The sequence below is a fragment of the Marmota flaviventris genome, chromosome 3 (assembly GCF_047511675.1).
Source record: "Marmota flaviventris isolate mMarFla1 chromosome 3, mMarFla1.hap1, whole genome shotgun sequence".
Lineage (NCBI taxonomy): Eukaryota > Metazoa > Chordata > Mammalia > Rodentia > Sciuridae > Marmota > Marmota flaviventris.
Genome location: NC_092500.1, coordinates 171,141,677 through 171,167,449, shown reverse-complemented (window position 1 = coordinate 171,167,449; position 25,773 = coordinate 171,141,677). Strand labels below are relative to the sequence as shown.

Here is a 25,773-nt window from a genome sequence, read left to right as displayed (position 1 = left end):
AAACTTGTTAAGTGGTCACTCTTCATTTCATTGTAAATAGGAAGAGTCACAGTAATCCAGTACTGTTTATCGTTCCTGATCATCCTCATGCTGTTTTTCTGCTCTCCTAAAATAATTCTACTATTGAGGACCTGATTCTTGAAACTGTTTTCCCCAGTGGGTTCTACTGAATTCTAATAGAATGCTGCTACCATTTATTCTTCAAAACTGAATGGCATGTTTTAGATGTTGAGGAAAGAGTGGATAGTCTTTCAGTGATGGTTGTATAGTGACTTCTGACTGAGAGTTGTCTCAAGAAGCAGAGGTTGAGAGGCTTCCATGATGAGTCTAGTCTGCCTAAAGTTTTAAGTCAGGTCAGCTTTATTCCTTATGTGGAAGGCACATGGGGAGGGGGTGACAGGAAGAATAATGATCACACAGATTGTTGTTTGGTTGCTGGTACTGCCAGCTAAGTCTGAAAAAGAACAATGTCATTACATAGTATGACTGTGTTAGAATGAGCTCTTTGTAATGCACATCCTTTTTTAAAAAGAGCTGGTTAGATGGAATGTTGTTAAAACAGCATTCCAAATATTTCTAATTGTGAAAATTTCAGCAACTTAAATCTTTAGAATTAAATGAAATGATGGTAGTATTTAGATTCGATGTTTGATTTCAATAGTTGACAGCAATTGTTGATTTACATTGCATCATTCTACTGACATTATTTTGTTTTATTCATACGTGGCCCTGTGTTTTATTTTTAGACAGTTTTATTTTTTCCATGGTCAGAAACATGAATAACATGTTTCTAAAGATCATCAACTTGTATAAAGTCATCACTAAATTTCTTCTTCATAGTTTGGCATTCTAGAAATTAGGAACGTAATTTGACTTATTTTTATGATGTGGGTTATTATTTGAATGAGAAGTAAGCTCCAGGTTAGGAAAAAGCAATGAGAGAGTAGCTTATTCCCAGGTAACAGCTCCTGTCCAGAATATGCAGCCAGGTCATCTGCTGTGTCCTCTTCCATCAAAGCACATCCTCCAGGTCAGTCCTCCTGTGCTGTTAACATGTTCATCACTCTGATAGGCAGGTATCATCAGGGATAGTTGCCGTTGCAGGTACAAATCCTAAGTGGATGTTAAAAGTTACAGGTGAAAATCTGGTGAGATACTGGTGTTTAGTTACACAGTCTTAAAGTCTTTTCCTACAAGATGTGTATAAATTACAAAGGGAGAAAATGGTTGTGTTACCAGGGGGAGACCTGATAGTCACAGCCCTGACTAAGTGAGGGGAATTAACCTGGTCAGTAATGAGACATGGGTGTCATTTGCTGCTTCATAGGGAGCACTGTGCTGGCCGTACAGTTACTTGTATTGTGCTTGCCAAGGTGCACAGCCTGAATTTAGTCCCAAGGAAGCACTAGACAAACCCAGTCTATGACACTGAGTGAATAATCTATAAAACAAGTGTCTGGTACCTTCAAGTGTCCATAACCCTGACTGGAGGAGAATGGCAACTGCATGCAGTGGGTAATCTTGGACCAGGAAAAAAAAACTCATTAAAATTTATATATAAAAAGAAAAAAGGATATTAATGCAGGCAGTTGGCAAGGCTTGGATAAACGGGGTGTTAATGGTTATCTTCCACATTTCAGTCATTGTAACTGATGATAGAAGACATGACATTTGGGGTGCCTTGGTAAAGGGTGTGCAGGAATTCTTTGCACTATTTTTGGAACTTTTAATCTGAAATATTTCAAAATGAAGTTAAGCAATAACAAAAGTAATTGGGCTCAGCTGAGCGATGAAGGCTGGGGCGCTCACAGTTTGTGACATCTCTTTTATTTGGTCAGGAGCTGGTTTTCTTTGCTTCCTGAATCTCCACAGTGATCAGGATAGCTGAGGTTTCTAAATATGGGATCCTGGGATCAGTGAGGCATGGCAGTATCGAATTGCAACTACACTTTGAAAGGTTTTGTTTAATTGATTAATTTACTTATTTATTTGTACACAGAGCTGTAATTACATCTTTGGGTGTCCCATGGCTTTCTGGGTTATTTGAGCTTTACTGTTGTAGCTACCAGAATCCTACTTGGAAACTTAGCTCTGTAATTAATTTACGTGTTATGCTGTCCTGAATTCAGGTTAGTCCCATTGATTTTTCTGCAGTGTGTCATATATTGTTGAATTCCGTAGTTGTCTCTTGTATTTTAGGGAGAGCTATTTTTTAAAATATTAAAATGTTTGATTTAAGCTTGAAATATACTAAATATCTTCTTTAGTTCTCAGAAAAGTCAGTGTGGCGTTTTCATACACTATAGTGAGTAGCAAATGCACACTGGCACCAGTACCAAGTGACAGCCTTGTATTGGGTAATAATTAAAATGAAGGAAATTAATATGCTGAGAAATGTTTCTGATAGCAGGAGCAGTTGTTAATGTGTGACTCAGGTTCTCAAGTCCAGGTTGTGTTGACCAGTGTGGGCAGGGTAAGACCATGGACTTGGGCGTCAGAGACCTTGTTTTGCACCAGATCCATGGCTGCTCATTAGTGTGCTGGGCCTAAAGTTTGTCAACTGTAACACTGGACTCACAGTGACACCTTGCCCAATCCTGAGGACTGAATGAATCTGTGAGTCAGCACGCGCAGGCCCACCCTGGTGTTCCAGATCTGGGGCTCTCTTCTTACCTGCGGCTGGGTTTTAGGCTGTCTACAGTGGAAGAGGAACTGCTTTGCTTATAAGATGTGTACAGAGATGATAGAACGTGTCAGTAACCTCTACTCATATTTCATAACTCTTTTTGTCAGGAAGCTTCTCTGTATCTCTTTCCAGAGAAATTATTTTCTTTTATATGTCAGCCACATTGGATATCACTCCCAGATCTGTCAAACGCATGTCACTTTTGTTTGCTAGTCTTGCTGTGATGTTTTAGTGTTCTTACCGGAATCATGGGTACAAATAATTTTGGAAGGAAATCTTATGAGACAGAGGGACAAGGAGGTGTGCAGACTGTTGGAAGGAGACATTTAAGCATGTGCAGTTTGCTTTCAGGTTTCAAAGTTTTGATCCTCTGCATAGGACAAATTATTACTATTCCTATCATACTCTAGTATCAAAAATACTTTGCTTTATTCCTAAATTGTCTAAAGATTTGAGTATTGGGCTAGGATTAAGTAAGTGGCCATTGCTTTTAGGAATCGCACACTGAAGTGTTTAGGGCTGAAGGTCATGTCTGCAACTTCCTGTCAAGTGGTTCAGAAATAAAACGTGTGCATGTGTGTTTTTATCTCTTTGGAGGGAGGGGAAGGATGAGTGGTGTCCTCGCAGCCTCAGCAGGAGGCAAATTTGGGTGAGGAGTCCATGGAAGTTCTCTCTGCTTTCTCACAAGTTTTCTCAGTTTGAAACTGTCTCCTAATTTATTGGATTTACACACTGTACCTTGGGGAGATGTAAGCCAGGGGCAGTTTCAGAGGGAGGGAGAGAAGGGAGAGTAGAACTGTCTAGGACTAAAAAGGAGTAAGTAGTGTGGAATTCCGCAAAAGTAACTCACAGGCAAGAAATGAGTAACCTTTAACCTTCTTTCCTTAGCCAGAACAGAACTCATTTTTTGTAGAAGGACCTGAAAGTTGAGAGAGTAAACTTGTGCTTTGCCAAAGTAGAGAAAATAATGAAGTTTTAAAAAGAAATACACAACAGGATAAGCAGAAATGCAAAAGATGAGTGCTTTTGAATTATCCGGTGTTGAGATAGTCTTTCTTCCCCAAGCTAATCTTCTGAATTAGCATCCCTCCTAAATAGCTAATTGACACTCATTTACCTTCACATTATTGTTTGGTTTCAAAGGTAATATTTTGTTTTCTTATTGCAAATTTATATCATGTTTGTTATTATTTTACCTTCCAAAAAAAGTTTTGTAAGCTAATTTTTTTTTAAACACTTCTCCCTTTTTTTTTTTCCATGTCAACGGTGGTGTTTCTTTGGGGAACTAGGAGCCAGCCAAAGGTAAGACATTTGGCTCATTGTGTGATGCTTATGGGGATAGTCTTGAAATACTGCAGGTTTTCTTCTCAAACTGAAAACATGGGCCTTTTCGGTTTATAGAAGCAGTACAGGCCACGGGCCTCTCACAGCCTGAAGCCTTATTGGTGTGTGGCGGTGGTGGGGGTTGTGAAAGGTGTTTGAACCCTGACAGCCACCCAGTCTCCTCATAGCTGCCACACAGGTTCCTTGTGTGTCACAGATTGGCGAGAATGGACAGTTCCAAACCTTGGTCATGCAGTGCTGAGCCAACTCATCCCCCTGGCATCTAAGCCAGCTGGGAAGGCATTGCCAGGCCAGCAGAAACCCCCGGGTCCCCAGCTTCCTCAAGGGCACGGCTAGGATCCTGGATCTTAGCTTGGATTCTAAGGCACTCTTGCAGTGTGTGTATGTGTGTTTCATGTCATCCAGGGGACTTAGAGATGTGCTGAGGTGGCACAAGTACTATGTTTTTAAGTTGACCATCCTCTGAAGTTACTTGAAACTTCCAGGAAATTCAGTCTGATCTACATTCTTGGGATTTGTTGTTGTTTTAGAGCCTGTGGTTGAACTCTAATTCCATTCTGTTATGGTTGCTAAAATATGTATAGACATGTTGTTTGAAACTCCAGATGACTTAAATAAATAGTTGAACCTGGCCCTGGTTGTATGCTTGTAAAGCCCTACTCATCTTTCCTATGTAGAGGGTGCTGAGTTATTTTTGTTTTATTTTTTGTTGGAGCAGAGACTGGAGATTGTAGTAAATGTGAGGAATACGTTTCATGACTATTTAAAAACTGTCCATATTTTATTTAATTCATCTGTGTCTCAGTGTTTATGAAAATGTGTGGGCTAAAAAAACCCACATTGTCAACACAGCATTTATTTCTAGAGGAGGTATACTTGGCAAATGGGGAGACCTTTATTTTTTACTTTATGTTTCAGTGTTATTTGAACTTATTACTGAGAATGTTTATTTCTTCTCTATTAATTGAAAAAAAAATTTTTAATTTTAAAGAATAATGTTTGTTTAGAAAGAGAAGGACTTGTCTGTTTTATGGAAGATAGCCATAATTACAAAATTACTAAAATTTAAAAGGATTGTTTAGTGTTGTTAATAAATAAGAACTTAGTGCTTATTGGTCCCCAACTTTGTGCGAGCTGTGGCCCTTCCATAACAGTAGTCCCCACTGGTATGCAGTTTTTCTTTCTGTGATTTCAGTTACCCCAGGCAAACTCTGGCAGATTGAAGTAGATATTTAGAGAGAAGAGAAACAGGGACACCCCATTCATATAACTTTGATTGCAATATATTGTCATAGTAGTTTTATTTTATTATTAATCACTGTTCATCTCTTCTGTGTCTACTTTATAAGTTAAACTTTATTTAGGTCTGTCTGTTCATGAAAAGCATAGTGTGTCTAGAGTTGGATACTTCCTGAAGCTCAGGCCTACCTGGGTGGTGTGGAGCCTGTCCCTGGCAGGTCAGGGGCGACCCTAGGCTAGCCTGGTGGTGCGAGGTAGGGACTTTTGAGCCAGTCTACTGGCAGCTACAGCTTGCCTCCTTTGTCCTTGTTTGCTTTGAACAGGGCCTGCACACGGTCTCAGGTATTGCTGTGGGGACCTTAGTGGTGGCTTCTCTATTGGAATTGGGAGTAAGAAATGAAGTGGTTAAAGAAATCTCTAACCACAAGAATGAGAAGTTATACTCCATGTATGTATAATATGTCAAAGTACATTCAACTGTCATGTATAACTAAAAAGAGAAAAAAAATAAAAATAAAAATAAAACAAGAAATCTGTAATCAAAAAGTAAGGGAGACACCCAATAATGATGGGTTCAGAGGGGAGTGCCCTGGAGGATCTGAGCCCTGGTAAATGTACATGGGACTTCTGAAGAGAGAGCTAAGCTTGCAATAACAGAATTAAAATTGCAAGGGATGAGAGTTGAAAGCAAGAACAGAAGAAAGTTAATTTGAGCATCACACTGTATTTAATCGTACCTCTGTGATGATTCTCATTGTGGATGACAAATGGAGTTTGACAGGCAGCCCCCACTGGACCTTTTGATGCACAGTCCCTTGGGACTGTCTTCCTCTTGCTCCTCTTCTGTTTCAGGATAGCTAACATAGATACAACCACGAGAAGGACATCTGCTTAGCCTTAGGAAAAGGGCAGAGTTGGCAACAGGTGCCGTGACACTGAGGCCAGGTGGGGATCTTCCAGGCACCAACTTTCCTGCTTCTTCTTGGGGTTTGTCAGCCATGTTTCTTCGCTGTGCCTCTCTGGCATCCCCAGCCACCTCTGCCCACCTAGCAGGCACACGCCTCACCTGCCTGCTATCGCGCAAAGACCTGGGTGTTCTGATCCCTGCTTGTTCAGTGGTGTTTAATCTGTCACTCTCTTGAGTGATGCTACTATCTCTCCTACCATTTTGTTTGGACCCCTGGGTCTTCGCAGAACTGTCCATGTCTTTGGTGGCATCTCCCTCTGTTGCATTTTCTTTTTGAACCTGGTTTCCTGGTGGCCTCATCCCCACCCTCACCCTGACAGTCTCATGGCATTTTCCCCGCTCCCCATTTCTGATCCAGGCACAAGCATCGGTCTGGCTTTCCAAACCTTGGACTCCTTTTCTCATTTTTCTCCCTTTGGGCCCTTTCCCCCATTCCCTCCCTGTTTATTTTGAGTTGATTTTAGGTTGTAGTGGGGCAGGATATTGGCAGGCATACTCAATTTTTAGTATTAATCTAACTTCTTTTCTTAAAAAATTTGACTTTTAGGTATCTGGTCCACATAGCCTTGTGAGGTTACACAGAAAGTCTGTTCCTGCCAACTCTAAAATGTGTAGCAGGAACAGATAAAATATTTAAAAATATTAGAATTGTGTCATCAGACTCACAAACAGCACATGTAACTTCAAGAACTAGCAGTAAGCTGGAGCCAAGGCAGTGTTCTGGGCTTTGGAATCACACAGGCCCTCACCTGACTGAAGTCAGTGCTTGCCAATCAGTGGGGCACTGACGTGTGGTGGAGGACGGAGTCAAGTTCACTGTGCAAATACTGATTTGGGAGAGGCTCCTCTGTGATTGAAGGCTTAAAAAAGCTGAGAAAGTGCCGGCCATCAACATTGAGCCAATGCCCATATTGATAGGAGGGAGTGGAGACATCTGGTCTTGGGAGGACCGAAGTCTGAGCTTCCATAGCAGAAATGGTGACATGAACTGGCCACGGGAAGGGACCTTTAGTAGAGGAAAAAGACAGCAGCATGTAAACTGTAACAGACACTCCCAGTGAGGGCACACCTGAAACTATAGGTAGAGGCACAGGAGAAAGGCCACTCCGGGGACTCACAGCAGCACTCCAAACGGAGGAGTTTGAGAGGTGAACCAAGGCGAATCTTAAAATCCTTAAACAGGCTAGGTTATGAAACACAAATGAATGGACATAAAACCATTAGAAATCCAAAAAATGAAAGACAAAATTAGTGAAACAAAACTTGTAAAAGAACTATGTGTATGTTTTAGAAAGCAATGATAAGGCAAAATATCAAAATGGAAATTATTTTATCAAACCAAATAGCATTTTAATATGTATTATTCCTACTCTTTATGCATAAAGGTTATTATACAAATATGAAATAATATTCCAGATGTCCATAACTTTTTCAGTAATATGATCACTTTCTTGTAAATAACCCTTCTGTACCTTTAAATCTATGTAATATTGAACATGGGTGCATTATAATTTATTTAAACAATCTTCTATTGTATAACTATTTTGTACTTGCTATGTGAGCATCTTTAAATTTTATTATCTTAAAAAAATCTTTATTTTCTCTCATTATAAAAATACAAATCAGGAAAACTTATAAAAGCATAAGAAGAAAACAAAAATCACTAATCTCATTATGAAGAAGTAAACTTTATATTTGTAACCATACATATTTGTATGATAGCCATCATGTTATGCATATTGTTCTGTAAACTTGTTTTTTTCATTTAACATTGTGAATTGTTTTCCATGTGAAATATGGAGCTAGATGACCCGTGGGTGTGTAGTTGTCATTGTAAGACTGTATATAAATAACTAATCCTGTTGTGTAATAGTAAGTTGTTTTTGTTGTATAAAAACTGTGAGCAATTCCATTGAAATTAGGACATTATTGTAACATCATAGTGTCAAAGTTTTGGTCTTAATATACACATTATGTTCACTTTTCAACAGGTGTTTGCTTATGATCATTGTTTCTGGTCCATGGATGAATCTGTCCGAGAAAAGTATGCAGGTAACAGAATACAGCATCGTGTCCACTACTGCTGGTGCAGAAAAGGGGTTTCAGTACATTCTCCAGATACTATTGTAGTGTAATTGTGTGTGACTTTAAAACTGTTATCTTAAAAAATATTCATTTTCTCTCATTATAAAAGTACAAATAAGGAAAACTTATAAAAGCATAAGAAGAAAACAAAAATCTCTAATCTCATTATGAAGAAGTAAACAGACAGCTTCTTCCAATATTTGCTATGAGAGGTTGTATGTTTATTGGAAAATTGAGAGATTTACCGTCTGCTGTCCTTGGTTTGAGATGATGGTATCCAGTGGAGGTTGACTCACATATGTCCCCAGGTCTCATGTGGGACCAGGAACACACAGTATATGTATCCCTGAGATGTCAGTGATGTTGTCTAGAGAGGCTGCTGGTGGGAGGAAAGAAGCACGCTGGTGACCAGCATCCAGGGTCTGCTCCTCTGCACCCCTGTGACGTTCAGTAAATCACGGCACCTTTGGAGCCTGTTTTCTCTCTGTAGTGGAGAGGAATGTGCCACATTCCTCCACATTTTATTTTTGACCTGAAAGTCTATTTTATCACTCTCCTAAATTACTATCTCATCATTTGCCACAAGATGAAGGCTACAGTGATAGCCTTTTAAAAATTCCTTGTATTCTTCAGTCACATCAATGTTTATAGCAGTACAATTCACAATAGCTAAACTGTGGAGCCATCCTAGATGCCCTTCAGGGATGAATGGATAAAAAAAAATGTGGCATATATACACAATGGAATTTTATTCAGCATTAAAAGAGAATAAAATCATGGCATTTGCAGGTAAATGGATGGCATTGGAGAAGATAATGCTAAGTGAAGTTAGCCAATCCCAAAAAAAACAATGCCAAATGTTTTCTCTGATATAATGAGACTGACTCATAGTCGGGTAGGGAGGAATAGATGAATTCTAGATAGGGCTGAGGGGTGGGAAGCAAAGGGAGGAGGCAGGGGATTAGCAAGGGCAGGGGAATGTGATGGACATCATTATCCAAAGTACATGTATGAAGACTTGCATTTGGTGTCAACATACTTTATATATAAACAGATATGAAAAATTTTGGTATATATGTGTAATAAGAATTATAATGCAAATGCAAAAAAAACAAAGTACATGTATAAAGGCATGAACTGGTGTGAACATACTCTATACACAAAGATATGAAAAATTGTACTCTATGTGTAATAAGAATTGTAACGCATTCCGCTGTCGTGTATTTAAAAAAATAAAATCAATAAAATTAAAAAAAAATTCCATGTATTCCTAACTGCTCTGTCCCCTGTTTCCAAGCAGTATCTTTTAATTTATATTTTACTTTTTTGGGACAGTCTTTTTTGTTTTATAAATTGGCTTTGAACTCCTGGGTTCAAGTGATCCTCCAGTCTCAGTCTCCTGGGTAACTGGGGCCACAGCATGCACTGCCATACTTCGTTTCCCTTTTAAATGTTGAACATCACATTTTATTGGTTTCTACTATGGACGTTTTAAAAGTTGAAGTATGTTTGGTCTTCCGGCCCAATGACAACTTTAGGATCACCTCAAATTCAAGCTAGGATAATTAACTGGCAGATGAACTAGGAAGTGGGCGTAATGGAATCATGGAATGCCTTTGCCCAACAGCAGCATCCAGTTCTCCCTCTTATATTTGAGACTCAGTGAGGTGGATGGCTTGTAAGGTTCATATTTGATTATTGGCACATCTCTTTTGGCCTGTGGTAGAGAACTTGACTCAATATATTACTTAAGTCTATAATTGAAAGCTGAAGAAAATTTCCAGGGTCTTCCTTCTTGTTCTAATTGTTGTGAACTGTAGATCCTATAATTAGAAATTATCATTGAGGAAAAAGAGAGGAGAACGGCACATGGAATTTTTCTGAATTCCCTAACCCATTGTATAAAAGCTCTGACTGAGTACTACATAGTTAATACAGGTATTCCTAGGTCCTGGATATAAATTGCAGGTATTCCTGATCATTGATTGTAAAATAAGTGGCTCATTGGCTCTTTGCACTGAGGGGGCTCCTTGGTGTTTTTTCCTTTTTAATTCAAGTATGTATTATAGGAAATGCTATACTAATTTCCCCTCATGTGCTAACTACGAATAACTTGACAGGCATAAGCCTTTGGAAGCATTTATCAAGTTTAAAGCTCATGTTTGGAGATAAATAAGCTGATGGTGTATTTTGAGATTTTTGTTTGTGTTTTGATTTGGCTTAAAACACCCCTTCTCGCCCTGTCTCAGGTCAAGATGATGTTTTCAAGTGCCTTGGAGAAAATATCCTTCAGAATGCTTTTGATGGCTACAATGCATGCATCTTTGCCTATGGACAGACAGGTAATGTTAAATACTATTGAGATCACATGAGCAAATTTCTTTCAATGGAAGAGAAAATAGAACCATGTTTACTGAGTAATATACTGTTGATTTATTTTTTGTTGTTTTTCTTTTTAGGAAGTATTATAGATGCTAAAATCAAATATAGTTTTTAAAAATGCGTATAATAAAATTAGGATTAGTATCCTTTTCCTTTACTAATCTTGTCACATGGCACTGGTCCAGTTTGTTTCCAATGAATTACAGAATTATGACTATTATACATATTACTAGCCATATATTGTAGGCTCTAAGGATAATTATAGAGAAAATACTAAAAAGAACATACTGGTTAATATGTTAATATGGTTATAATTGATAAGGAACTTTTTGACTTCTCTGCCTTTGTGTGCAAGGAAACAAAATCTTCTTAAAGTAAACCAGTTACTTTTATAAGATATATCATATAACTTGTCACTATTATTGTCCAACTGGAAACTCTTCTTCCAAGTGTGTGGAATGGTTCATAGAGCAGAGACTCCAAGCCAGGCTGTGCCAGCTCCATTTTACCCCCTGCTGCCTGCCCACTGGGACTCTTGGCTCTACAGTTTCCTTATCTGTAAAATGTTGATAATGATAGAACTTTATTGTAGGGTTGTCGTGATGAGTTAATTACCATACACACACTTTAAAAATTTTTTTAGTTATAGATGGACATAATATCTTTATTTTGTTTATTTTTATGTGGTGCTGAAGATTGAACCCAGTGCCTCACATGTGTGAGGCAAGCGCTCTGCTACTGAGCCACCACCCCAGCCCCACCATATGCACACTTTAAAAGAGACCTGGTATGTAGGAAGTGGTACCTTAGTTTTAGATATTATGAAAGGATGGGGTCTCAAGTGGACAGCAGCAGCACCCATGCATGGTTGGAGAGCCTGTGTGCAGGGCTGGAGGAGCACTTGCCTAGGAGGTGTGAGGCCCTGGATTCCATTCCCAGCACTGCAAAAACAAAGCAAACAAAAAGTTTGTTTGCAAAATCACTGCTACTATAAAAGAGGAAGGAGTTACACTTGAGTGTTATTACTGTTTGGGGATGATGAGACTATAGTGATTTATTTTTTTTTTCCTTTCTATTTTCCCGTGTTTTCTGAATTTTCTTTAATGAACATGCATTTCTATTATAGTAGAGAAAATAATTTTGTATTAGAAAAGGATTTTTCTTTGGTTCATGCACTATTATCAGGGTAGTAAGTTAATTTGTTCTGGGGTCCATGTGGAGAACCTATATTTTTAGTGCTATGATTTGTGGCTGGGAGCAGGCATAATAGTATTAATCATGTGGCTTATCCCAGTTTATTTGAGGAAACTTTTCAGTCCTCGCTGTTTTTTAATTGTTCTAGGTATTTTTTTTTTAATGTGAAGATGAGGAAAATAGGCTTTTTTTTTTTCTTTCTAAAGCATGTTTCCTTTTGACTGTAACATTTGCAATGGGAAAGCTTCTGTATTTTTTAAATTTTTATTATATTTGGATACATTTCTTCCTGTATTTTGGGCATTTTACTAAGTGCTGGCAGTTTATCATGAGCAAAGTAAAGAGGGTTATTATGTGTTTAAACTTCTCAGAGACAGTAGTAACTCTGATTTTCCTTTTGCAGGATCTGGAAAATCTTACACTATGATGGGCACAGTGGACCAGCCTGGATTAATCCCAAGACTCTGCAGTGGACTCTTTGAACGAACCCAGAAAGAGGAAAATGAGGAGCAGAGTTTTAAAGTAGAAGTGTCCTACATGGAAATTTATAATGAAAAAGTTCGAGACCTTCTTGATCCCAAAGGGTAAAAGACTTTGAGACTTTAGTGTTCTAGCATTCTGGACTAAAACAGACTTAAGAAATTGGCTTGAGAGAAGTTTGTACACTGAATTCTAGTAGAGAATCATCTAGTTGTGGTCTTTGTGATTTATTTTTAGTTACCTGGAGTAGTTTCCTGCAGCCAGTTCTGGGTTTTTGAACTTGGGAGAGGGCATTTAGAGCAGGGAAGAGTGATTGAGCAGGCATGTACTTGTCATACACCAACCTCAGAAGCACCCAAAGCCACAAAGAATATGTAGTGAAAAACAGTCAGTTGGCAGCATAATCATAGCCTCAAACAGTTTTTGGTTTTATTTTGCCAGTTCATTTCAGGTGGAATTCAGCAGTTGGCTTGTGGACTGTTAGAGAAGCATAATCAGGAATATGAAACCTGATCTTCAGGATTGTTAATTTTAAACCTTCTCAGAAAAAATAAGTGTGCCCATGATTTCATGGCATTGACTTTGAAAGAGAAGTGTCTCAGAAGTGCCTTTATAAGTGCTCTGACCTCGAGGCCATTACTGAGTTTAACGAGGAGAACAGAAGGTATCTGAGGAAATGTGTTCTTTGCGCAGAGTTCCCATGTTGAGACTTTAAGGAAGTGCAGCAGTGGCGAGGAGGAGACAGATAATGACTGGAGCCTGTGGCTTGCTGGTGTAAGAACAGAGCTAGGAAGGTCAGAGGGCCATCTGGGCTGAGGTTTACAGAAAGTGCAGAGGACAATGAAAGGGACAGTTAGTTATGTGTAGATGAGGAAAATGATCAAGGAGAGATGAGCTGACAGGCGGTGAATCGTAGTGTGCTCAACCAAGAGAAAACAGCCCCGCAGCTCCTCACTGCCATCTGCTTCTTTGACAGAGATAATCATCTTTAGGCCTTCACAGGGAGATTGGATTGGCACTTCATGCTTTTCTGTAAACCTTACTTAAGTATCGATTGAGCAATCAGTATGTACCAGGCACCATGAAAGTCAGAGGAAGGACTCATGCTGCGGGCAGAATGAGTTTTGTACAGAAATAATTATAACACAGTGTAGTTTGCATTTGACTTATGAGGGGGGGCGTTTCATACAAAATAGCAAAGAGGGAATAACTGGCTATGTGCACTGGTGCATACCTGTAACACCAGAGACTTGGGAGAGCGAGGCAGAGGATCGCAAGTTTAAGACCAGCCTGGGCAACCTAATAAGACCCTGTCTCAAAAAATGGAAAGAGCTTGGGATGTAGCTCAGTGATAGGATGGCCCTGGGTTCAGTCTCCAGTACCGCAAAAAAGAAAGGAATTACTGCCCAGAGCAGAGGAAAGTGCCCACAGGTTATTTGATGAATTTTGTGCTGAGTACTTTGTCCATTGAGAAGTTAGGTGAGAACCATTTGTGTGTAGGACACAGCCCTGTGCCACACTGCAGTAGTGTAAAGAGATCACCTGTTTGAAGAATGATCAGCAGGTGGTTAGAGAAAGTTAAAATAGGACAGGCCGACCAGAGGTGGGTGGCACCCATGTTTTGCATAATACTGTATTCCTGTACACTTGCTCAGTCAGCCTGCACTACTTTCCTTGCACTTTGACCTCCTTGAAGATCATTACTTTCTCTGAGATCCAGCTCACACCTACTCTTTCCAGATATTTTCAGCTGTCTGACTTCATACCCCTTCATTCCCTTGTTTTATATTCCATAGTACTTAGGTGGAATAGCTTGAACTTTACTGGCTGAATGTGTCTGTAGTCTTAGGTTTGGTCCTGTGTGTGGCTTAGTATGTAACAGTGTGGGCTTTGGAATCCTGCAGCTCTGGATCCAGGTTCTCTGCTTGTTACTTATTGAACAAGGTCCTTGTGCTTTCTAGGCCTAGCTTGTGCATGGGGAACAGGTTATCACACAATTTGATGTTTGATGGTAGGCCTGAGGCCTCAGGACTTTCCTGGCATCCAAAAAGCGCTCAGTACATGGTAGCTGCTGCTGCTGCTGCTCTTATGAAAGTTTCTTGAGGATTTTTTTTTTTTTTTTTTTAGTGTTTCTGAAGAGTCAAAGTTAATGGATTAAAGTTTTAAAGGTGATCTTGTTCCCAACAAAGGCTATTTGAGAGAACTTTTTTTTTTTAAACAAAATAATGCCTTGCTTACTTTTTTTTTAAAGAGAGAGAGAGTGAGAGAGAATTTTTTAATATTTATTTTTTAGTTTTTGGCGGACACAACATCTTTGTTTGTATGTGGTGCTGAGGATCGAACCCAGGCCACACGCATGCCAGGTGAGCGCGCTACTGCTTGAGCCACATCCCCAGCCCAAGAGAGAGAACTTTTTTATTCAAGTATTGGCTTCAGTTTCTGTGCTAGTTGCTCATTGTATGAAGTCTTCACCACCATTCCTTCCCTTCTCCTGCCTATTCAAATACTTTTTTATTCAAGTACTAATTTTGTGAATTCACCATCTAGATATGTAATTATGTTGCTGTACTCAGGACATAATACAGTCTACATTATCTCTAAGGGAAAAGGTGGGAGAGGGAGTTGGGGAGGGAAGGGGGAAGTACTGGGAACTGCAGTGGAGCAAATCATATTCCATGCTTGTATGAGTATGTCAAAATGAACCCCAATATTATGTACAACTATCATGCACTAATGAAAACAGAAAAAAGGGAAAAATGAAAGGAAAAAAATTAATAATAGCATATAACCTGGGGTAAGAGGTGAGAATTAAATTTTGTGACTATCTGACTTCATCTATAGTTATGTAGCAATAAGTGACCTTGTATATTGATCCTAGGGTACTAAAAGATTTCAAATCATTAGGAAATTCTAAATTATAGATGGTATACTAGAGGACAATAACATTTTAGATTTAAGTCATTTCCCCATTCCTTAAGTCTGCTGCTTACATAAAAGATAAGTCTCTAGCTACTAATTATCTTACCCTGAATACCTCTGCTTGCTTGCTTTCTCCTGGGTACTAGTGGTTGGGTGTGGCTTCAGTTTCTGTGCTAGTTGCTCATTGTATGAAGTCTTCACCACCATTCCTTCCCCTCTTCTCTGTTTTTGTTGCTAGCCTTCTTTCCACATCATGTAAGCCAACACGTTGGAGTCTTTCTTATTGCCTGATTCTCATATCACTTTGTTAGCCAGGTTTATTCCCTGAGTGACTCTTATGTGTCAGAAATTGTGCTAGGAACTGCAGACCCCAAAACTAATAAAACGCCTTTTTTACTCTTCTGGAGCCCCAAGGTCTGTCAAAGCGTAGAAACTCGTGAATTCCAGCCCACACCAAGGATTAGGAGATTTGAGACAAAGGAAGAGGCAAGGGCAGACTGTAAAGGAGTACGGATGTCAAGCCAAGTGCCGACCTTAGAGAACCACCACAGAAGTTTAAGCATTCCAGTTCATTATTTATTTTAAAAAATTTTGTAGTCAAAATGAATACACATGCATAATAGGAAGTACAGATAAACTAAAGAACATAAGAAATCTTATCATCAACAAATGTTCTTTTGAAGAAAATTAATTTTTAATTAATAAATAATAATTATATCTGTTTGTGGGTTGAAATGTGCTGTTTTGATATATGTATATATTATAGGACAATGAAATCAAGCCAATATGTCCATCACCTTATATATCTTTATAGGGTGAACATCTAAAGATCACTCTTAACAATTTTTAAATACGTTACATTTTTATTGACTATTGTCACCATGCTGTGCAACAGATCTCTGGAATCTCCTAAATGAAACTTTTTATACCCTTTGACTAACATCTCAACAAAAATTTTTGGCTTATAACCTTAAGCGTGCTACATATATTCTTCATTTTTGGCAGATGCCAAATGGGTTTATCAGTTTCTTGTTTGCAAACCCATTTACTGGGTTTATCAGTTTCTTGTTTGCAAACTGGCTTGTTTTTAAAGAAAATTATGAACAAGTATTTAATTTTCATTTTATTAAATCCTTTTTCCTACACTTACTGGAGGGATCATACTCCCCACTCTCCCTTCAGTCAGTCGGTGTGATGAAATGCGTTGACCCCCACCCCATGTTAAAACAACCTTGCTGCCCTGGGATAAGCCCAGGGTTGTGTTTTTAGGTCATTATTAGACTCATTTCATTGTCTTTGTTTCTTTGTCTTTATTCATGATTGAGCTGGGTCTGTAGTTTTCTTTTTCTTGCACAGTTAACATTTGTGCCACATTCTGTGATATGACAAGGGGATTGTTTTATTTATTTGACTCTGCATTCTTTGCAGTAGTAAATAGACGTCCTACAGTGTACCCTTTTGAGTAATGTGGTATTTTACCACATTATGAAGTTTTTCTTTGGAGTGGAGATTTTAGAGTTTGGTTTAAATTCTTCGGGGGATCAGGCCAGTTTGGGTTTTTATTTGGGGTATTTCTTGAATGAAACATATTTCTGTAAAGTACAATTGAGTCCTTTTAAAAACAAATTGTTCTTTGTCATGAACAGAAGTCGTCAGACCTTGAAAGTCAGAGAACATAGTGTATTGGGACCCTATGTGGATGGACTTTCTAAACTGGCTGTAACAAGCTATAAGGTAACAGCATTCTTTATATGAACTACTTACATTTAGTGTATTTTTTGTTTGTTTTAAAAATTAAATTTACAATAGCATCATTTAATAATCACTTTTTAGAAAAAAGTTGTAAAAAGGAGTCAGTGGATTATGAGACCAGAGAATAAATGTAGGCTAAATATGATGAGGTCTTAAAATTAAGCCTTAGGGTTTTCAGGCTTAACAGAGCTAAAATGGGTTTGGTGGTGAAGTTTACCTTTCGTTGTTGTTTTTCTATTCTGGTACTATTTTATACTTATTTTGCAGTTAATGTTTTTACTTTGAGGCTTTTTCTCTATCATGTTGAATTTTTCCTTAAACATTATTCTTTTTTACTTAATATGCATAAACAGAATCTTATATGATTTGCAAAGTTTTCCACACATGTGTGTCAGTTTAGGATAATATTCAATTGCAGGTAACATAAAAAATGTAACGAGGCTAGGGTTCAGTGGTAGAGCTCTTGCCTAGCACATGTGAGGCCCTAGGTTTAATCGTCAGCACCACATAACGATAAATAATAAAATATAGGTATTATGTCCATCTGCAACTAAAAAAAATAAAAACATAACAGGATTTAATATTTTAAAAATATTTTTTAGTTGTTGATGGACCTTTATTTTTTATTTATTTATATGTGATGCTGAGGTTCGAACCTGGTGCCTCACACGTGCTAGGCAAGCACTCTACCACTAAGCCACAACCGCAGCCCAGGATTTAATATTTTGAAGTGTGGGTTATTATCTGTTTTATTCATTATTTATCCTCAGTGTCCAGAAAGTACCTGGCTTAAGGTAGATGCTCTCAGTATACATCGGAGTGGAGGAACGAATGGTTACTTAAATAACGTTTTCATGTAAAAGAAGTCTGGAGGTAGAGGCTGGTTTGGTGGCTCCAAGGTGTTATTAGGGACCTGGATTCTTCCCCACCCCACACAGAGAGATGTAACGGCCATGTTCTCATAGTTCAAGACAAATCTTAGAACCAGGATATGATGGCAAGCCACTCCTTTTAAGGAGAGTGGCCCAGATAGTCTCTATTATACTTTACATCTTATTTGCCAAAGTGTAGTCATGGGGCCAGACTGAGGTGCAAGGGCATCTGGGAAATGTGATCTCCCAGCTCTGCTGCTTGCACTTAGCTAGAGTTCCTTTACTGGGTTCATAGTAGGCAACTAGACAGCTCTTTCAGATGTACCATCTTTTTTGTTCCTCATGAAAATTCTTGTAAAGTAGATGATTTAGTTTTATTTATTTATTTTCTGTGCTATGGATTGAACCCAGGGCCTTGTGTATATTAAACAGGAGCTCTACCACTGAGCCACTTGCTTAGCTAAGTAGATGGTTTTATAACTCTTTGTTGTAATTAATGAAATTAAAGTTTAAGATTTTTCAGATTGGTCAAATAACCCTTTTAGAGCTTATAACATTTTTTTTAAAATGAAAATTCCATGATCTTGGGCTGGGGTTGTAGCTCAGTGGTAGAGTGCTTGCCTCGCATGGGTGAGGCCCTGGGTTTGATCCTTAGCACCACATAAAAATAAACATCTACAACTAAACCAATTTATTTTTTAAATCTCACCTTTCTTTCTGTTATACTGTCTCTCTTTGAGTGGTAATAGCAACAAAGTAGCAAATCTCTACAGATACTAGTTTCTTGATATTCTCGTTTTTAAGAACAGGTCCAATAAGATATGTGCCCAGTATGTGGGAAATAATATGCATGGGTAAAGATCTTACAAGTAAATTATTTTTATTTGATTTTTGCTTATTTATATTATCTAATTTATTTTAAAATATATTTATTTCCTTTTTTTTTTAAACAGTAGTGGGCTTCATGCATGCTAAGCAAGTGCTCTACCACTGAGCTACATCCTCATCCCTTTTAAAATATCTATTTTTCTATTTATGCAGTACTGGGAATTGAACCCAGGGGTGCTCTACTACCAAGCTACATCCCCAGCTGTTTTACTTTTCATTTTTAGACAGGGCCTTGCTGTTTCTGAGACTCCTTGAACTTGTGATCCTCCTGCCTTAGTCTTCTGGGTTGTTGGGATTACAGGCATGTACCTCTGCACCCAGCATTTTGATTTTATTTTTGAAGATAGGGTCTTGCCAGTTTGCCTAGGCTGGCTTGGAACTTGCTATCCTCTTACCTCAGCTGCTCAGCTAGGTAGGATTATAGGTGTGTAATGCTTTTATAATGAAAGAAATTCTGCTTTTATAATGAAAGAAACTAAGTTTTTCAACTTTCTCAAGTGGATGGGTGTGGGCATGGCATAATTGTCATGGAGCATTTGTTGTGGTGTATTTGTAGCTTCTAAACTTTTCTGAGTCAAAGCTGCCACTCTCTTTTGGAAAGAAAGTGTAGAAAAAATGTAGTTTAGTTGGGTTTCAGAGACAGTACTGGCTTTTGTATTCTGTGAGTCTTAATATTAATTGCAAAACACAATGTGAACTCCAAATGTTGTTCACATAGCAGTTACACTTGTAATGCGCTCTGTAGTATAGCAGGTTTTAATGTTTATTATACAGATAACAAGATGTGTGACTGAATTGTTTTCACTTAGGATATTGAGTCTTTGATGTCTGAGGGAAACAAATCTCGGACAGTTGCTGCAACCAACATGAATGAGGAGAGTAGCCGATCCCATGCAGTCTTCAAAATCACCCTCACACATACTCTGTATGATGTGAAATCTGGGGTAAGTGTTCAGATGCATGGCCTTTTTTTAGTACCTTTAAGTTATCATCATTTACCTTTTCTCTTCAGATGTTAGATGAATTAAAGACCTAGCCAGACTTACTATCAACCAGGACTTATTGTCTAGACAAGAAGCAGAAGCCTCTTCAGGTAGACACAAAGGGGTTTAGTGTAGAGAATTAGGTGACTGCAGAGTTGTTGGAATACCTGAGAAGCATTGGATTCTAGGCGGAATCTCTAGGAATAATTCCATGAACCACTTGGATATGGTCTGTTAGGATGGTGCCATCTTTGAGGATACCCTTTGAGCTTTGGGTTCAAGGCACATCCCACAGGGGTGATCAGGAAGCAGGAATAAGGAAATCGCTTCTGTCAAAGCAGCTGCCTCTTAGCATCCTAGAAGCTGAATGTGCTAGATTATGTTTCCATGATCCTGTCTGCCATCAGAAAAAGCCAAAAGGGGCATTTTACTTCTGCTTTCCAGATCTTTAACAAGGAGATCTGATTGACAGAATTTGCGCCACATTCTGAATCCTGGCTGCAAGGGAGTCTTAGAGATGGAGGCCTTAGCTCCCACGCTGTCCAGCTATGGGAAGGTGGAACCCATCCCACAGCCCTGTCACAGCAATGTTAGAACCCTTAGCTGCTGGCTGCCTGTGTGAGCAGGTGTTAATGCTCCACTTCATCAGTAGAGGTTCTTTTGCAGTGTTACCTTCTGCCAAACACCAGGGTCAGGATTCGCTTCCCTCTGGGAATGGCACTACAAAGCTGCTAGATTTTGTAGAGTATTTTTTGATTATTTAGTTTGGAACCTTGTGATGAGTAGACTGAGTCAGATATGTAAATGTTTCTGCCACATTAAGAACTTATCTGTCGACTCATATTTTCTTTCTCTTTGTGTGAATTTTTATATATTTTATTGTGATGCCCGTTCCTCAGAGCATCACTTTCATATACCAGAATCTAAAGTAATCACCCTGGCAAAGTGCTTTATTTTGGCAGGATTTTTATTTGCTGAAAGCATATTTTTCTTTTCTTTTTTTTTAACCATCACAGCAAGATTAGTGTAGCAACAAAAAGTTCTTTGTTTCCTATTTCCTTTTCAGCATAAAACAAAAAACATACTGAAGACTTTTTTTTTAAAACTAAAAGTATTTTGATTTGGGAAGCTAAATATCCTTTTGTTAGCAATATATTTATTTTATGGAAATACATATAAATGTATGTTAAAGGAAAGTTTTTCAAATGATCCAGTCTGTAGATTTTTGGCACTGGTTTCTTACATTTCTTTTTTTTTTTTTTTTTGCTGCTGAAGTATAAAATATCTGTTTTACATATGCAACTTGAGAAAGGAAAATATCACTATATAAAAAATATCTTTTTTTTTTTGTACTCAGGGGTGCTTTACTACTGAGCCACAACCCAGCTCTTTTTCATATTTTATTTGAGGCAGATCTTGCTAATTTGCTGAGGGTTTTGCTAAGTTGTTGAGGCTGACCTCTAACTTGTGATCCTACTGTCCCAGCCTCCCAAGTCACTGGGATTACAAACACGTACATCTACACCCAGCTATTAAAAATATTTTAGGGGTTGGGGTTGTGGCTCAGTGGCAGAGCGCTTGCCTTGCACATATGAGGCACTTAGCTCGATCCTTAGCACCACATAAAAATAAACAAAATAAAGATATTGTGTCCATCTATACTAAAAAATTAAAAATATATATATTTTAAAATATATTAACTATAAAAAATAAAAATGAAATTATATATGCATTAGATGAAATTTTGTTTTGAGGATTCTTCTGTTGGATAAGTCAGATTAATATTTTTTACATTAGTAAGAATGTATTTTGTCTAAAGATTTTGGTAAACATGAAGTTTTAAGCGCAGTTGCAAATCATAATAAAATTTGCATCTTCTAAGTCTTTTGTATACTGCTCTGAAAATTTTATTGGACTCCTTTCAAAACCTCCCATTTGGGGGGGCACTGTTTTTCTGAGCTAATTACTCAGTTTATATGGATTAGTAGAGGTCTGTAAATTTTGTGTGCCTCCACTGCTGGATTGTACAGTTTTCTTACAGTGTTTTTAGGGGCACAAAATGATTTTGAAATAACAACAAATGACTTTAATAAAAGATTTAGATAACAAATCCAGTTGGTTGAGACAGCCTGGTTTCTGCCATTTTAACTGTTCCTTCGTATGTGTCAATTTACTTTGTAGACATCTGGGGAGAAAGTGGGCAAACTGAGCTTGGTTGATTTAGCTGGCAGCGAACGAGCAACGAAAACCGGAGCTGCTGGTGACCGGCTAAAGGAGGGCAGCAACATTAACAAGTAAGCCTTTCAGAAGCAACTTCCTATTGCTTTCCCGAATTACAGCCAAATGGAGAACATCGTGGTCCTTAAATGATTAGATGATTCTGGGACAATTAAGGTTTTTTCTGGTATTTTCAATGTCATGGGCTCATCTTATGTTCCATGGAGATGTCTGATGGGGCTGAGGAGTCCAGCCTCTGTCAGACAGCCCTAGTGGCATTTCTGGGTGACTCTCTGTCCTGAGGGTTGGGGGTCCTGGCCTCCAGGGTGTTTGGCAGCATCCTTGGTATCTGTCCACTAGAGGGCAGTGTAGTTGTGATTACTCAGACTCTGGAAGTGGCTTGGTTTCCCTGTGGCGGCATAGTCACCATCTAGTTGAGAACCACTGATCTGAATTATAGAAGAGAACATGATAATTGGTCTCAGTCTGGTTGATTGTGACCCGTGTGCTACTGTCTGGACATCTGCCAGGGGCCCTAGCCACACTGGGCTTGCCCTCTTAAGCCTGCTATCTAGTGCAAGCCAAGACTTTATGAAATCATGTTTTGTCAACAGTTCCTCCATACTCCCTCAGGCTCCTTGTGGTTTGGAGTCTCTTTGTCCTTAGGACTCCCACAGGGACATACAGTGAATCATTAGTGACCAACTATAACTATAGTTATAACCCCAACTATAACTGGGATTATAAGGCACCGTCATCCAGAGGTTGGGCTGTTATTGAATCTTATAGATTTAATTTTTGCCTTGTTCTGTGTGTTAATTACTATTTTGTGTTTATGACTTCTGTCTGTTAGATATGTAGTGTTTGTGTTCACCTTGACCTAATGTTTTACCACTCACATTTTTATCTACAAAAATGCAAAAAAGGGGAGGAGCTAAGCAAAAGGGACAGTGGCTCTTTAGAATTGCTGTGTTTTAAAACAGTAACAAAATGCTGACCACAGTGCTGCTCACATGCAGGTAGAGAGCATCTTGGTGTTGATCTCTGGCTAAAGGTGACATTTGACATACTCCATTTTTCCTGTTTGTTCTGGTTGTTGCACCATGCAGGTCCCTTACAACTCTCGGTCTGGTAATCTCGGCTCTAGCAGATCAGAGTGCTGGCAAAAACAAAAATAAATTTGTTCCATATCGGGACTCAGTTCTCACGTGGCTGCTCAAAGTAAGTATTTTCCCTCTCTTTCTTGGCAAATGTTTGATAGTTTACAAAAAGGAAAAGACTGTTAATCTCTTCCAGTGATCATTCCCTCCATCGGTGTTCAGATCTATAATTACTGAAGGGGTCTGGCAACTGTGATTTCCATGGGCTGAGTGAGCCCAGGTTTCTTCTAGTAATTGGCAGCCTCTTCCTCCAGAGTCTGCATGCCTGGGTTGTGGGGCTCACACTAAACCACACAGTTGTTCATGGAGATTTGGAGGTAGAAGAAGGGCCTGGTGCTGATGTGACAGTAGGAGTCACAGGCAAGGACACCCTCTGCTGGGCTGCCCCATCTTCTCAGACTCCTTTGATAGTTGGGACCTTGTTTTCTGTTTGGCTTCACTGATGATTGTTTAATGTGCTTTCACCTTCTTGGAGAAGTTGCTGAAGGGTACCGAGGAGAGCATGGCTGCTTGCTGGTGAATTCAGTTCAGCTGGAAAGAGGGACAGGGAGGAAGGGAGATCTGTATGAAGTGTGGGAGGAGGGTATGGACAGGGCAGTGGAGCCAATCGGCCCCCCCAGTGGCGTAGGTCTATAGGTAGGAAGGCAAGGTGCTCACACACAGTAGAGCATGAGCTTATGGGGGGCTCTGTGGCCGAAGTAGGTGACAGAGAGACTATTTCCAGATTCCCCAGAGCCTCGGGCTTCATAGAGATGCTGTGATAATAGATATTGGTCTGGGTCTTAGAGGATGTAAATTCTAGGATGGTAGAATTACTAACAGGGTGTCAACCTTGAACACATCTTTCATCTAATACTTTTTTTTAATGAAGAAATAAGTTTATATGCCTGGTTTAGTTTTGTGGGGCTCATTTTCTCATTGGTGGGAGAAAACACTGTGTTTGAGAATATATAGGGAGTGGAGCGCAGGCCAGGAGCTGGGGGAGATTTGGAGGTAGAAGAAGGGCCTGGTGCTGATATGAGCAGCCCTTGTCGAGGAGGCAGAGTTTTCTCCTGGCCTCCACATGCTCCCAGAGTTTCTTCCTAGTGTTCATCTTTGAACCTGAAACTGTACACCACTTGGATGTGCTTTGTTGCACCCTTTATATACATGTCCCTGGGTTCTGCTTCTGTGTAATGCTGACAGTGGAGGAATTTGACACAGAATTACTTCCTTTGGCCAAAAGGCAATATAATTAGAAATTTAAAACAAAAAGATAAATAGATGTTGACCATTAAAAACCACTTGGAAATGGGTATCACAGTCATTTTACTACCAGGAATGTGTAATTAACCCTGATAACCTCCTGGTTTTCCAGAAATCATCTACATAGGACATTTATTCTTCCAACTTTCACAGAAGCATTCCTGATCACACATGACTATTCTCTGGATGTACCTGAATTAAAAGGCTTAAAAGAATTAAAGGAGTTGTGATACATGCCTATAATCCCAGTGGCTCAGAGGCTGAGGCAGGAGGATGATGAGTTCAAAGCCAGCCTCAGGAACTTAGCGAGACCCTAAGCAATTTAGTGTGATCCTGTCTCATAAAAAATAAAAAGGGCTGGGGAGGTGGCTTAGTGGAGGTGGCCTAGTACCAAAAATAAATATATAAGCAAGTAAGTAAAAGAATAGTTTTACTGTCCTTGTCATTTCAGTGTTACTGCTTCAGATTATTTAAAATGCTGACAGTAGTTAAAATGGCCTAGAAATAATTGAGTGTCCATTGCATAAGCTGGAGACCAGGGGAACCTGTTTCAGGACAGTCAGGTGCTTTCCAGGGCATCTCAGTCACTTTTCGTAGGTAACAGCAGTGTTCTATTTGCCAGAGGAGGAAGAGGGCACAGAACTCACCAAGACAGGGTTGGGCCTGGGGCCTGGCTGAGTGCCCCACGCATCTGTGTTTGTGGAGGCTGTGTTCTAGTGGCAGGGTTCATCAGGAGGGGACTTGCTTGACTTCACCAATCTTTGGTAGGATATAATGAGAAAACTGTTCATAATACTTGAAGAACTTAGGTTGTAATTGCAGCTCTAAACTAATTCTTAGGTTGAGAAATAAATTGAATGTATACTTGACTTTGTCATTTTTTCCCCGTTAAAAATCTGTAAGAGGGGCTGGGGTTGTGGCTCAGTGGCAGAGCTCTTTTCACATGTGAGACGCTCAGCACCACATAAAAATAAGTAAACAAAATAAAGATATTGTGTCTATCTATAATTAAAACAACAACAAAGAAACTCATAAGACCTTTTTTCTATCACTTCTGACTTTTACACCAAGATCATTTCTTAAGAAATGCCCCTACTTACGATACATCGGAATTTTTTTTAAGAAATTCCGATGTATAATTTCGATGTATAATTATGATGTGCCAATAAAAGGGGGAAATGTATTCCAGAACATAAATAGTTTCCCCAAGGCCTCTCCAGATCTGTGGATTCCCCAGATCCTTTTCCTTCCTTGATTCTTTTTCTAATTCTTCCTGATCCTCATTCAACACAGGTGTGAATCTCATGTTCCTAACATTGCTTCCAGTGAGCTCGTAAAATTGCTGGTCTTTATAAGATTT

The 25,773-nt window shown here is 39.0% G+C and overlaps 1 protein-coding gene across 5 annotated transcripts in view; it reads left to right on the top strand.

The window, feature by feature from the left end:
• The window catches only part of Kif13b (kinesin family member 13B), a 159,257-nt gene that overhangs the window by 46,394 nt on the left and 87,090 nt on the right, over positions 1–25,773 (top strand). For 4 of the 5 annotated variants that reach the window (XM_071610614.1, XM_027926852.3, XM_071610617.1 and 1 more), the window contains exons 3-10: positions 3,976–3,988; positions 8,228–8,288; positions 10,571–10,663; positions 12,301–12,481; positions 16,943–17,030; positions 19,618–19,752; positions 21,973–22,085; positions 23,118–23,229. In XM_071610614.1, coding sequence (XP_071466715.1) covers positions 3,976–3,988; positions 8,228–8,288; positions 10,571–10,663; positions 12,301–12,481; positions 16,943–17,030; positions 19,618–19,752; positions 21,973–22,085; positions 23,118–23,229 — 796 coding nt within the window. The remainder of the gene's footprint in view (positions 1–3,975; positions 3,989–8,227; positions 8,289–10,570; positions 10,664–12,300; positions 12,482–16,942; positions 17,031–19,617; positions 19,753–21,972; positions 22,086–23,117; positions 23,230–25,773) is intronic. The other variant, XM_071610615.1, reaches the window with a different exon arrangement.